At 40.7% G+C, this 14142-nt stretch overlaps 1 protein-coding gene across 3 annotated transcripts in view; it reads right to left on the reverse strand.

Annotated features, from left to right (window-relative positions):
• LOC144508557 (transcription elongation factor A protein 1-like) overlaps positions 1-8189 on the reverse strand; it is a 59104-nt gene extending 50915 nt beyond the window's left edge. Inside the window, exons 1-3 of one of the 3 annotated variants that reach the window (XM_078236617.1) lie at positions 7919-8189; positions 6544-6606; positions 4011-4116 (exon numbers count right to left, since the gene is read on the reverse strand). In XM_078236617.1, the coding sequence (XP_078092743.1) occupies positions 4011-4116; positions 6544-6606; positions 7919-7987 (238 nt within the window). In that variant the 5' untranslated portion in view covers positions 7988-8189. Of the gene's footprint in view, positions 1-4010; positions 4117-6543; positions 6607-7918 lie in introns of those variants that run through there. The other 2 variants (XM_078236620.1, XM_078236618.1) reach the window with 2 other exon arrangements.
• Between the last annotated feature and the right edge of the window lie 5953 nt (positions 8190-14142).

A 14142-nucleotide genomic window follows, 5' to 3' on the forward strand; every position in this document is an offset into this window, starting at 1 on the left:
GCAACCTTTAGTTCAATGTTGAGTTAATAAATTCTTTTCCAAAGAAAGACAAAATATACAATTTACCAGAAATTATAAAACGATCACTAAATGAAATTCAATGTCAATAAATGCGCTTACAAAAGTACAAAGGAGATGATGCAGAAAGATTTAGGTATCAGAAAAAGAACATTTTTATAATACAGTTCCAAATACTGGCCCAAACTTTGAGCAAATGATTGAACTGATAGGCAAATCCACTCATCACAGAAATTTATGTCATTGATGCTTCCGTTCTCCATTGGGTATGCTGTTGAATTTGTTGCAGACTGGAATCAAATATTGTCACACAATTGCCATGGTGAGGAGGCTGCCATTTGGCCCATCTTGTCTGCATCAGCTCTCCAAATGAGCATCATGACTTTGGGCCATTACCCTGCCCTTTCCTGTACTCCTGCACATTCAAGCAACCATCTGATGCCCTCCTGAATGCCTCATTGAACCTGCCTCCACCATTTCCAGGCTGTACATTCCAGACTCAAACTGGTATGTTTACATCACATTTGCTTATTTTTCAAAACACTTTAAATCAGTGTTATCTTGTTCTTGATCCTTTTATGACCAGAAACAGTTTCACCCCATCTCCTCTGTCCAGTCCCCTCATGATTTTGAGCATCTCTGTCAAGCCTCCTCTTGCCCTTCTTCTCTTCAAGGAGAACAGTCCCAACCTCTCCAATTTATCTTCATAACTAAAGTTTCTCATCCCTGGAAGCATTCTTGTAAACCTCTTCTGTTCACTCTCCAATACGTTCACATCATTCCCAAAGTGCAGTGCTCAGAACTTTACACAATATTGCACCTGAGGTCTAACTGTTTATAAGTTCAGTATAACCTTCCTGTGCTTGTACGCTATGTTCCATTAGTGTAACCCAAAATACTATGTGCTTTATTAACTGCTCTCTCTACCTGTCCTGCCACCTTCAAAGATCTATACACTTGTAATGAACCACGCTGATGTTAGCTGCAAACGTGTTCCAACTTGAAACACCAGTTTGTGCTGGTGTATAGTTTTGTTTTTGGGATGGTGCGAGTCACATGAAACACCAGTGAGAAGAACCAGTCCAGTCGTTATATAACAATTGTTCAAGACTATTTATTAAATTAAAGACAAATACATACAAACAGAACTACAGCACTCTATGACGATTAAGTATATGGATCCCTGAACTCAAGACTTCCCCCTTCCCAAACAACATCCAAATAAAATAAATCTAACTCAAATCCAGCTTATAGTTACCACACAATACAAGTCTGAGAAATGTCCTTCCCAGGATCAGCAAAGATATTTAAACTGCCTTTACGAAGGTTTCTGCATGCCTTGGCTCTAAGCCTTTGAAGTGGGCCTGGCCTCCTGGCTGTGAATTGTGGACTGGCCGCTCAGATAGTTAGAAGTGAACTAGCCTGTCGACTGTAGATGTAAACTAGCCTGCCTACTTTGAAAGTTGTTGGCAATTATATCATTTTTCCTCTTTGATTCTGTGACTAGAATTTAGCTTGTGCATACCTCCATTGATCTCAAGTCTGTTAAGCTGCTTCCTACTAATAGGGCGATTTATACCTGGGTCTGTTTAGATACTTACTAATCTTGTTACTAGAAAGATCACATCTTTTGAATGCTAGCTACTGCTGTCACTAGGCAGATTTCTACTTGTTGCTGGGGCAGATCACACACCATCATGTTTTGTTAAATTCTTTGTTATTGATGTTACGAGGCACATATATACACCCAGGTACATCGGTCTTGCACTCCTTCAAGAATTTTACCCATTGTGTTTTATATTTTGTCTCCATGTTTGCCCTACCAAAATGTATAACTTCACACTTCTCTACACTGAACTTCATCTGCCACCCATCTGCCCACTCCACCAACTTGTGTATGTCCTTTTGAAGTTCTACACTGTCTCTTCAGTTTACAACGCTTCCAAGTTTTGTGTCATCTGCAAAATTTGAGATTGTCCCTTGCACACCAAGATCCAAGTCCAAAGATGTGCACGTTAGGTAGATTAGCCATGGTAAATGTGTAGGGTTACAGGGATTATGGAAATAAGGGGAGGGAGGGTGCAAGATGCTCTTTCAGAGATTCAGTGCAGACACGAAGGGTCAAATGATGAAAAGATTAATAATCACAAGTTTAAAAAACCCTTTCAAATGGCATCCTTCTGCATTATAGGGATTCTCTGATTCACTTAGACCATTAATATACAATCAGGAAAAGCAAGGCTCCCAATACCAACCCTTGGGAAACACCACTATAAACCTTCCTCCAGCCCAAAAGAAAATCCATTAACCACTATTCTCTGTTTCCTATTATTCAGTGAATTTTGTATTCACATTGCTACTCTCCCTTTTATTGCATGAGCTGTAACCTTTCTCACAAGTCTGTTGTGTGGCACTGTCTTGAATACCTTCTGAAAGTCCATGTATACCACGTCAACAGCATTATCCTCATTGACCATTTGTTACCTCCTCAAAACCAAAATTTCCTCGTTAGAAAGCCACACTGGCTCTCTTATCAACCTACATTTTTCCATGTGATTACTAATTCTATCCTAACTAATTATTTCTAGAATTTTGCTCACCACTGATGTTAAACTGACTAATCTACAATTACTGGGGCTATGCTTACAACTTTTTTTGAACAATTATATTAAAAAGCCAAACAAAAACGTGCATTTTTAAACTATGAGTCTTATTATAAAAATCCTTTAAAAATTGCATCTTTTGGGATGAAGAGAACTAGGTTTTAAATGCTGCACTAAGTTCATGATGAATGTTGAACAACCTCAATAGCCCTGAAAATCTAATTGTATATTTGTGGAATGCCAAATTGTTCATTATAATAAAAATTCATACTTTCATAAAATTAACAGTTTCTGCTTGGTGTATATTCCATTTATTTTGTGTACAATTTAATTAAATATGAAGGATGATCAGTGAATTTTACTTCCCGAAGTGCTGTTTGTATGAATACTTCTATGTGATTAACTGCTTACCCTCATTGATCACTAGTGCCGGATGTCTGGAGACTGCCTTGACCTGACACCAGATTCAAATTAACATTGGGAAAGGGAAAATCCAGGCCACACAGATCACCAAATCTTTGTGGCAGCTTTCAAGTCGACAGCTACCAACATTGAGCCATTAGGATGCATAACATCATGTACCAGATTTTACATATTGTATACTGAGTAAAGGAACAAGTTGTACTCAATGGCATGATGAACTTAGAAATGGTACGATGAAGGGCAACCGAAATGCTTCTGGACTTAGTTCATCATGTTCGGACAGCAAGTTCACTAGAACTGTTTGTACAGGTTAGAAAAAAAAAGATGCAATTCAAAGAACTTAAATTTTGTAAGGAATTGATGACACTAAAGATGTTATGTTCTTTTTGTAGTTCCAGAATATAAGCTTAGGAAACTGAATTTGTTCCTACTTTAAGAAGCTCATTGTTTTAGACATACAGGGACAATGAATGTAGAACTCATATTTCTAAAAATAAAAAGACAAATTCCAGATTAAGATGACAGTGCAAAAGTACACACTGCTGCTTGGGTAGGACAAAATGACAACAGTTTAACTGGAAGAGGGGGTCTTGAACATTTACCACAGATAGATGTGCCAAATAACCTCAAAGTTTTTAAAAGAATTATGTGTGAAGGTCAACACAGTAGAAATTGACTATACAATTGCAACCTTAAAAATATTTAATTTTACTTTTGATTGTCTTTTTGCAATGGATAAAGTTCATTTTATAACAAACAAATTCCTTTGGTCTCTAATGCCACTCCACAAAATCTTGCAATGTCTTTGAGACTACATATTGTGCCTGACTAAATACACTATCTTTCACAAGATACACTCAAATTTAAAAATAATCTGGAGTTCCTTTAAATGTTATTATTAGTCTACTATCAAAATAGATTCTGTTAATGTCAACCTAGCTTACAATGAGTAGAGCACAACTTTACCTAGCAGTTTTTTCCATGATTTGATGAGTGACTTAGCAAGTGTAGTGACTTCTTCATCTGTGCTTTGTTTTCGAACAGCATTCACAGACATCCCAACCCGCGTGGACTACAAGAATAAAAGGAAGATATTATTAATAATCCTTGAATTTGCACAAACAAATTGATTATTTAAACTGGTATCTTTCAAGCCATATTAGCAGTAAATCTCTCTTGCAATCAGGTGAGCAAAAGATCTTAAAGCTGCTAGATATCAAGAGCTCCATTCTTCAGCAATACAACCTGGTTATGTTTACTCAATATTTCATTAATAACTAAATTAATCCAGTCTGCCAAACAAAAATTCATCACCATTAAAATAGTTAATTTACCTCACGTTTGTTGAACTATTGTCTCAATAATTTGAATTAAACATTTCCCAACATATATATATCTGTATATAAAACCAAAACACCCTTATTCCGACGCAGTTGATTAAGATGCATAAAGGTTGAATTATCATCCAGCCCATAGCATCTTAGAGCAGCTGTAGCAGAGGCGCAGTGAATTGCCCACAAACTTCCTGACACAAATCATGAAGGCACTCTAGGTTCAGCCAGCACTGCAGGGCCCTGTGTCCATGGCAAATGTTGCCTCTTCCACATTTTCATGAAGAGCTGCAACAGGTTTTCAGCTTCACCACATGGAAAGGGGCAAAGTGTTGCTAGGTTCAGTTCTGCAGATTGCACATGGAAGAGTAACATGTCTGATATAATAGCCTGGCACTGTTGCTAAAGAGGCACTTTGTTTTGATTTGGCATTTGTGCCTTGAATGAGGAAACCAATGCAACTTTACTTTTCCATTGATTAGGTTTTAGGAGGTTACAGGTGGCATTGTCTACATCAATGAGGAAGGCAGTGGCATCGTAGTAATGTCACTGGATTATAAATCCAGAGGTCCAGGTTAATGCTCTAGAGGCACAGGTTCAAATCCCATCAAGTCAACTGGTGGAATTTAAATTCAATTAATAAATTTGAAGATAGTCTCAGTAATGGTAACCAAGAAATCACTGTTGATTGTCAGTAAAAGCCTATCTGGTTCACTAATGGGAAAAGGAAATCTGCCATCCTCATCTGGTCTAGCCTTCATGTAACTTTACAACAGTATGGCTGACTCAAACGCCTTAGCAAACCACCCAATTGAATCAAACCACCACAGAAAAGTAATAAAAGAAACTAGTAACACCATCCAGCACCAACCCAAGCACTGGAAAACACGATGACACACCCAACTCTTTCAACACTGCAAAGTCCTCCTTACTAACATCTGGGGCTTGTGCCAAGACTGGGAGAGTTGTCTGACAGGCTAGTCAGTGGCAGCAACATGCATCATCTACAAAATGTGCTGTGGTAATTCACGAAGCGTCTTTCAACATATTCCAAGCAGGTGACCTCTGTTACCCAGAAGGACAAGGACAGATGCATGGGAACACCACCAATTGCAAGTTTCCCTCAAAGCCATACACCATCCTGATTTGGAACTACATCTGTCGCTGGGTCAAAACCCTCTTCATAATACTACTGTAGGTGTACCTACACCATATGGACTGCATGCTGAAGAATGCGGCTTATCATCTACTCAAGGGAAATCAGCAATGGCAATAAATTGACCTAGGCAGTGACACCAACATCCCATGAAAGAATAAATTTTAAAAATTGCTACCAGCACACAGTCAACTGGATTACCTCACTGGTTTGCGTGGGGCATAGGATGCATTTGACAGAAATCACATGGGTCGACAGATCACAAAGCTGAAGTGTCCTCGTGTGAATCACAGGAGGTACAATTCAAAGTGGAGTTAAGACTGCTTTCACAACTTGTCATTGTTCTCTCCACATGCTCTCCCAAGACAAAGGATGTTCCTTCAAGCAGCTAGAGACACTAATTACTGCATCCCTTAATGACTACCACAAGCAAATTAGTCCCAGAAAGACATCAGTGTGGAGAGTGATGTTGCCAAAGGAATTGACCCCCAAGAAAATTGTTTTCTGGCAAAACCCATGTACACTTCAACTGTATTTACATAATAGAACTCTAAATTCATTTCAGCTTCATTTCAAAAGTATTATTTCTATATATGCAGTTGCTCTTCAAAAACAATTCAGAGAATGGAACATTTTAGAGATGTTTCAACAATGCAGTTTTTATAAACATGCAATTTCACTCAATCACCCTGCATGGAAAGGCATTAAGCCATACAAACCAAAATGTCACAATACTGATTTCTGGCCTGTGCCTAGTTAACTCTTTCTATTCCAGTGACCTCTGTTGATGATAAGTGAGGCAAAGATTGGGCTTTGCTGTGATTCTGTTACAGCCAACATTCACTCCCCAAGCTCAAAAATCACACCATATGGGCAAGAGCTGCCAGTCATGAAATTATATCCAGACCAACCTTCTTGTGTGTCATAAACATGTTTTTACGTAAAAACAGTCGAGAAAAGGAGGGATGAAGCAAAGATACTCCAGAATAAGCTGGCATAAATTTCTGTTTACCTGCAACAGATCCAACGTCATGGGAATGCTTTTAAGTTCCTTCAGTAAATCAATAGCACCATTCTGCAGAATTAACAGAAAAGCAGAGCAATAAGTTGTTGTATTATATGCTGAAAGGTTTTGAGGAGCCACACTCGTAAGGAACCTAAAACAGCATTTCTTTGAATTATAGTCTCAAGACTAAATTTGTTAACCAAGCAGGTATTAAAAAGTAGTAAAATAATATCATACTTGTGATCAAACAAACACAGAAGATTACAGTCAAGTCTAGACAGATAGGTACAAAACCTACTGGTTCTCCCAGCTTTTGGAACAACCTGGACATTGTCTGCATGTGGTTGGTTGCATCCCAGTGACTCCCAACTCAGAACCAAGCAGTGAAGAATAGATCCTAAGGGTTAAAAATCATGGCACTGTAGTGCATAACAATGGGCTACAAAGTAGTTACACACATTATTAACTAAGTGTTTCCCATTCACCCCCATACCTTTTACATTATTATCTTTGTATTATCAGCCCATGGTTTTAATCCTTAACTATGGATGTAGTGCAAGTACATTGTCAAGTGCAAAGCCAGTGACTGCCATCTCCTGTGGAACATTTTTGATTTCTTTAAATCAGAATACATCAATTAAAATATAAATTGAATTTGAGTTGGAACAAAATGTAATTAATTTAACTATTGCAAATCTTATAAATAAAACAAAATCAACAAATACTGGAAATCTGAACTAAGAAAAAAGGTATGGGAATACTCATCAAGTCTATCGGCTTCTGTAAAAAGGGGGGGAAACTTTCAATAAAATATTCATGTAAACCACTGGGTTAATCCTCATCAGAATATACAGCACCTTCAAATAACCTTGTCGCTCCCCAAAAATACTTCATTAATGAGGTGTCAACGAAGGCATTTGGGGCAGGGGTCAAAATTAAAACCATAACAAATCACTCTGCAGCGTTGATTGATAATCATGTCCTGTGATGTAGGAATTAAGTACATTTATGTAGTCTTCTGCATGGAGTTCCACTGAGCAAGGCTGACCTCAATAGTACCGAAGGCTGGGACTAATAAATCTGAATATTTTATTGTCGATCTCTTTAAGGAGATCAGACAATATAAATTTAACGCAGATACACTCCCCTCCATCGTTTATTTACATTATAAACAGCGTAGGCACGTCGCTGGGAACCTCAGCATTTTGCCCATGCAGTGAGTGAACGTTTACTGCCCTGAGCGTGTCTTCTCAGCTTCTAAAAAGAGCCCGATCCTTCCCTGCACTTGGCTGCCTGCGGCTGCTGAGAGCTAGGAAGCCACGGCGAGGAAGCATCAGCTAGGCGGTGCGGCATCGACAGCCCGCCTGGCCTCTTTACCCACCGTGTTTTTCTTGGACACCATCTTATCCATCTTCTTGGCGATGCGCACGATTTCCTCCAACTTTCCCATTACGGCCTTCGGATTGCTTTTTCCCCTTCCCCCCCACCCCCCTCCGTCGTTTTGCCTTGTCAAAAGGGAAAGGAGACAATGGCCGCAGTCATCGGGACCCAAAAGAGCCCAACCTCCCGGTCAGTCTCTCCCTCTCTGCGCGCGCTCGGCTTGTCTTCTTGTATATGGCGCTTGCCCCAGCCGTTCAGAGAGCTGGGGCGCCGCGGTAGCAAGCGCTGCTGGGAGTTGTAGTCCCCACTCTGGCCCCGGATGCTGGCTTCCATCCTCGCCGTCACCGCCGGAAAGACTACAACTCCCAGCAGGCGCCTGGGCGGCCTGAAGAAGGTTCTGGGTGAGTCGGTTGGGCTATGTTTTTTGAACTCAACCGTCGTCGTGGTAGTGGCGCCCAGCCTCCTGTAAGCTCGGGATCATTTCCCGAGCTCTGCGTTCCTTTCCTTCTCCAGAAACTTTTCCTGCGTGGAAAGGAAGAGAATCGAGGCTGCATCCATTCCGCCGGCGCTCTGAATCCCGAGATTTTGTGAAGGGCTCGGACCTGAAATGTCTCTCGTTCCCGGTTTGAAGTTTTCATCACCTGCCGAGTGGGTGAAGAAACTGAACTCCTTACTTGAGTCCTGAGGCTTCCTTCGCTGACGGTAAATTCGCCGTAAGACCTTTCATAGCAACGGGATTGACTGACGTTTGTTTTGAAACACTTTTCGTGGCAGGTTTACGTTTTTTCCTATATCTGACACAGCCCACTCAATGATGGGCAACGATTTAACTTAGTGGGTATCTAATTGGGATATCGCCTTTTTCTTAAAACTGCAACATCTGCCCAATATTTTAATTGAGTTCAGATTTGCAGAAATTGCTTCCTGCAATGTTTAAAAATAAAGTTGAATCTGATACTCAAATGAGAGAGTCTGAAAAAGATTTTATTTTTCAAGCTGAAAATCAAAGGATTAAGAAAGTTCTCGTGGGACATTTAACTCCAACACAATCTAAACTCATCACTGAAATTTATTATCTCAAATCCAATGTGATTAAATGTTAATTACTAATTAACTTTGGCAATTAAAATTGATTGCCAGTGTGAAGTCTTATTGCTTCAGGTTTTAATTGTTGTTGGAGTTTTATAAAAATGTAAATTTAAAATAGTTTTATTTTTTCTCAAGTCTCATTGCTTCAGGTTTTAATTGTTTGAATTTATAAGCATGTAAATGTAATAGTTTTATTTTTCCTCAAGTTTCATTACTTCAGGTTTTAATTATTGTGGGGTTTATAAAAATGTAAATTTAAAACAGTTTTACTTTTCCTCTGATTACCTCGTATCAGCTCAGTCTATAACAACTACTAAATTGTTTGAGTGAGTATATAATTGTATTTCATTCCTTTCCCATTGAAAGGAGAGCTTATCTAGCATTCTGATGTTTAACATTCAACCTCTGTCAAGCCACTATATCCATCTGACGAAGGAGCAGCGCTCCGAAAGCTAATGGTATTTGCTACCAAATAAACCTGTTGGACTTTAACCTGGTGTTGTTAAAACTCTTACTGTGTTCACCCCAGTCCAACGCCAGCATCTCCACTTCAAGCCACTATTTAACAGCTGCCTGCATCTTCGTTCATTGAATGATACAGCATAGTATCTCTGTTGGTTCTTTAGTAGATCTATTAGACGTCTCTCTCTCTCTCTTTCCCCTCTAAAACTACTTATCCAATTATCTTTAGAATGCCTCTACCACCCCTTCAAACACTGCATTCCAGCTCAATATCTCACTCCACATAAAAATGTTGCCTCTGGTTCTTTTGTCAAGTTGTTGTCCTCTGATTATCAACTTGGAAACAATTTCTCCTTTACTTTATCAAAGCTGTTCCATGATTATGAACACTTCCATCAAATCTGATTTGGAATGTGTGCCCTAACAGCAGATTCCCAAACCTGGCAATTCTCATCAACCATGAGCTGGGAGAAAGACAGTAGATCATCAAGAGAGCCTGGGATCTCTGAAGATGGTAAGAGCCCATTGAGCTGAAGCATAACAGATTAAGGCTGAAAGTGATGAATGAGGGTTCAATTTATCATAGTAATCTCATTTATGTGCCGGCCACGGAGAAATCTCAATGCAGCTGAAGCCAATCGTGATGGCCAGCATGTGCTGAGATGTTAATCTGTATGATATGAGACATGAATCTTACCCTTTGTTTTCATCCCTCAGATGAGTCGTCCATCAGAGCCAGCCAAATAGTTGATCACCCTTCCTTGACACCCAAGACATTGAAGGATATGCGTATGGCACATCATATCTCAGCACTGAGCACCAGCGCAGATGCTTGCACACTGGTGGCCATGACCGTGTCGGATGAGATGTTGGGGCACAACAGTGTGGGCACATCACGTTTACTGCGGCAGATGGTGGCGGCAGGGAATGCAGTGTTTAGATAATTGGATAACTACTAGAGACAAGGGCTATGCTGAGTCCAAGGAAGATAAGGAGCCTCTGAAGTCATCCATAAAATGGCAAATGCTAGATGTCAAGTGGGATGTGTTGGGAGATCTGGCAGAGATCCCTGAAGGTTTGCATGCCCATGGTCTTTGTCATGGAGGAGTCCCTGCAGAGCATGAGCGCTGCGGTGACCCTGAGATCCGAGCACACGGAGGGCCTCATCCATTGAGAAAGTGGTGACTCTCAGAGGCAGCTCCAGGAGTGCAATGATGCATTACTGGGGTTGTGCTCAGATCTGCAAACCCTCACACAGGGACTTACCTCGAGGTAAATGCCTGTATGGGAAGTAGTGGCATCAACCAGTTTCACTGTGGTTGGTCATCCTTCATGGGTGAGCAGGGAGTCAAAGACTCAGCTCAATGAAAGATGAGGGAGGTGTCATCTCTGTGAACTCTTCTCATGGAGCTCCAGACGAGGATCAGTTCTTCCTTCTCTCTGTCTGTCACCCCTCCATCCTCCGAGTCTGTAGTGACTGAGGGTTGCTCAGCAATGTTTCTGAACTAACCCTCCCAGACAGAGCCCAACACACTGATGTACCCAACCCAGAAAACACTCTATCAATACTCCAGTACACCAACTCACCTCACCCTGACAAACACCAAACTCCTCAGCCAGCTCTTGTATCAGTGTGCTTTTATCTCACTCTAGCATACAAAAAGAACAAATACAGTTGGTCCACTTGCACCTGTTGCACATGTGACTAGCTTAAAATCGCATGGGCAATGTTAAATTGTGGTCAGTTGTGATTTTAATTCTCTTAAATACCAACCTTATTGTCAACGGGCTGCTGCCAAATTGCACCTGTGCCCACTAACTGAGATATTGTGTGATTGCAGGATGATGCAATACCCATGCCTCATCACACGTAACTGAACGGTCTTCCAGGTCGGACACAAGCCCACCCAATCACCATTAAATTCTACACTGTTTCATTAAGATCACCCATCCTTCTTCTAAACTCCAATAGGTATAGGTACAGTCTGTTCAACCTTTCTTCATAAAATAAGCTCCTCATCCCAGGAATAAGTCAAATGAATCTTCCCTGAACTAATGTAATTATATATCTTTTTCAAATAAGGGACCAAAACTGTACAGAGTATTTCAGATGTGGTCTCACCAAGGCCCCTTATAGCTGTAGTAAAATTTTTTTAATTCCATTCCCCTTGCAATAAATGTCAATATTCAAGTTGCTTCCTAAACACTTGCTGTACATGCATACTATTTGTGATTTCACGTACCAGGTCACCCAGATTCCTCTGTGTCCCTGAGTTCTGCAATCTTTCTCCATTTAAATAATATATTGCTTTTTTTATTCTTCCTGCTAAACTGGGCAAGTTCAAATTTTCCCATGTTATACTCCATCTGCAAAATTTTTGCCAACTCACTTAACCAGTCTATATCACTGTGCAGACTCTCAACCTTCTCTTCACAACTTGCTTTCCTAACTTTAACTTTACTAATCTAAGGAAAACAGCACTAACTTCATCAAGTTCTCTACATAGTGGAAATCCTTGATCTCCTGTACTATTCTAGTGATTCTGTCTTTCTCCACTTCCAAGGCCTGGAGATCATTTATAAAGTCTGATGCCCAGAATTGCCAAGAATCCTCCAGCTGAGGATTATGAAAACTGCAAGGAGGCCAAAATGAGACAATATTCAATTTGCAAGGCCTAACAAAGATCTTGTAGAAAGACAGAATATAATGCCTCACTTCGTACTGAGGGACACATCTGCCAGACTAAGCCATAAGTTGGTGGTGAAGAAACCAAATAGTGTAAAAAAAAAAGCACCTTGACCTTACTTGCCTTCCCAATCTACCTGCTGCAGATTAACTGTACATGACGGTATTGTAGTTGTGACCACCATATAGTTCTTGTGGAACCAAAGTCCTGTATTCACACTGAGGTTACCATCTATTGTGTTGTGTAGCACTACCACCCTGCTGAATAGGATTGATTCAGACTGATCTAGCATCTCAAAACTGGGTATCATAGAAATCCTACAGTACAGAAAGAGGCCATTCGGCCCATCGAGTCCATAAGACCATAAGACCATAAGACATAGGAGCGGAAGTAAGGCCATTCGGCCCATCGAGTCCACTCCACCATTCAATCATGGTTGATTTCAACTCCATTTACCCGCTCTCTCCCCATAGCCCTTAATTCCTCGAGAAATCAAGAATTTATCAATTTCTGTCTTGAAGACGCTCAACGTCTCGGCCTCCACAGCCCTCTGTGGCAATGAATTCCACAGACCCACCACTCTCTGGCTGAAGAAATTTCTCCTCATCTCTGTTCTAAAGTGACTCCCTTTTATTCTAAGGCTGTGCCCCCGCGTCCTAGTCTCCCCTGTTAATGGAAACAACTTCCCTACGTCCATCCTATCTAAGCCGTTCATTATCTTGTGCACCGACCACAATCCCACCCAGACCCTACCCCCATATCCCTACATATTTTACCCGCTAATCCCTCTAATCTACGCATTTCAGGACACTAAGGGGCAATTTTAGCATAGCCAATCAACCTTACCCACACATCTTTGGAGTGTGGGAGGAAACCGGAGCACCCGGAGGAAACCCACGCAGACACGAAGAAAATGTGCAAACTCCACACAGACAGTATGAGACACTATGGCCCATCAGCAGAATTATATTCTATCACAATCTGAAACCTCAAGTTCTGACATATTAACCATTATTATCAAGCTAGGTTATCAACTCTGGCTCAGTGAGGAGTGCAAATGAGTGTGCCAGGAGCAGCAGCAGACACTATTGCAAATGATGTTCAGTTGGGATTCCACAAGCACGGCTAAAAATGAGGTGCTAACCTGGTGAAGCTAAAATGCAAGACAACATATTTGCCAAACAACTAACTGGAGGAGGAGGTTCCAAAAACTCTCAACGATGGGGAGCTCGGTATGTCAGCGCTAAAGAGCGGGCTGAAACATTTGTAATCATTTTCAGCCACAAGTGCCATGTAGATGATATATCATGACCTACTTTTGAAGTACCTAATAACACCAGATGCCAGCCTTCAGCCAGTTCAATCAGTCCACATTGCTAAACATCTGAAAGCACTGGATACAGCAAAGGCTATCTCCCTGACGATATTCCAGCCGTACTGAAGACGTGCTCCAAAATGAGCTGCATCCATTACCAAGCTATTCTAGTATTGTAACAATGCTAATAACCATCTAGCAATGTTGAAAATTGCCCAAGTATGTAATGTCCACAATAAGCAGAACAAATCCAATACAGTTGATTACTGTCTCATTACTCTCAACCATCAGTAAAGTGGTGAAAGGTGTTGTCAACAGTACTGTCATAGTGCTTACACAGCAATAACCTGCTCACAGATGCTCAGTTTGGATTCCGCAACTGCCGCTTGACCATGAAACTTCATGTCATCCAAGTGTGGAAAAAAGAGCTGAATTCAAGAGATGGAGTGAAAGTAGCTGTCCTTGACATCAAGGCAGCATTGAGTTCCAATAAAATTGAAGTGAATGGGAATCCGGTGAAAAACTTGATTAGTGTCATACGTAGCACAAAGAAAGATGGTTGTTGGAAAACAATCATCTCAGTCTCAAGACATCACACTGTGGGATTTTCTTAGGGCAGTGTCCTAGCTCACCCATCTTCAGATGCTTCATCATAAGCTCAGGTCAGGATAT

This window comes from Mustelus asterias, chromosome 20 (assembly GCF_964213995.1).
Source record: "Mustelus asterias chromosome 20, sMusAst1.hap1.1, whole genome shotgun sequence".
Taxonomy (NCBI): domain Eukaryota; kingdom Metazoa; phylum Chordata; class Chondrichthyes; order Carcharhiniformes; family Triakidae; genus Mustelus; species Mustelus asterias.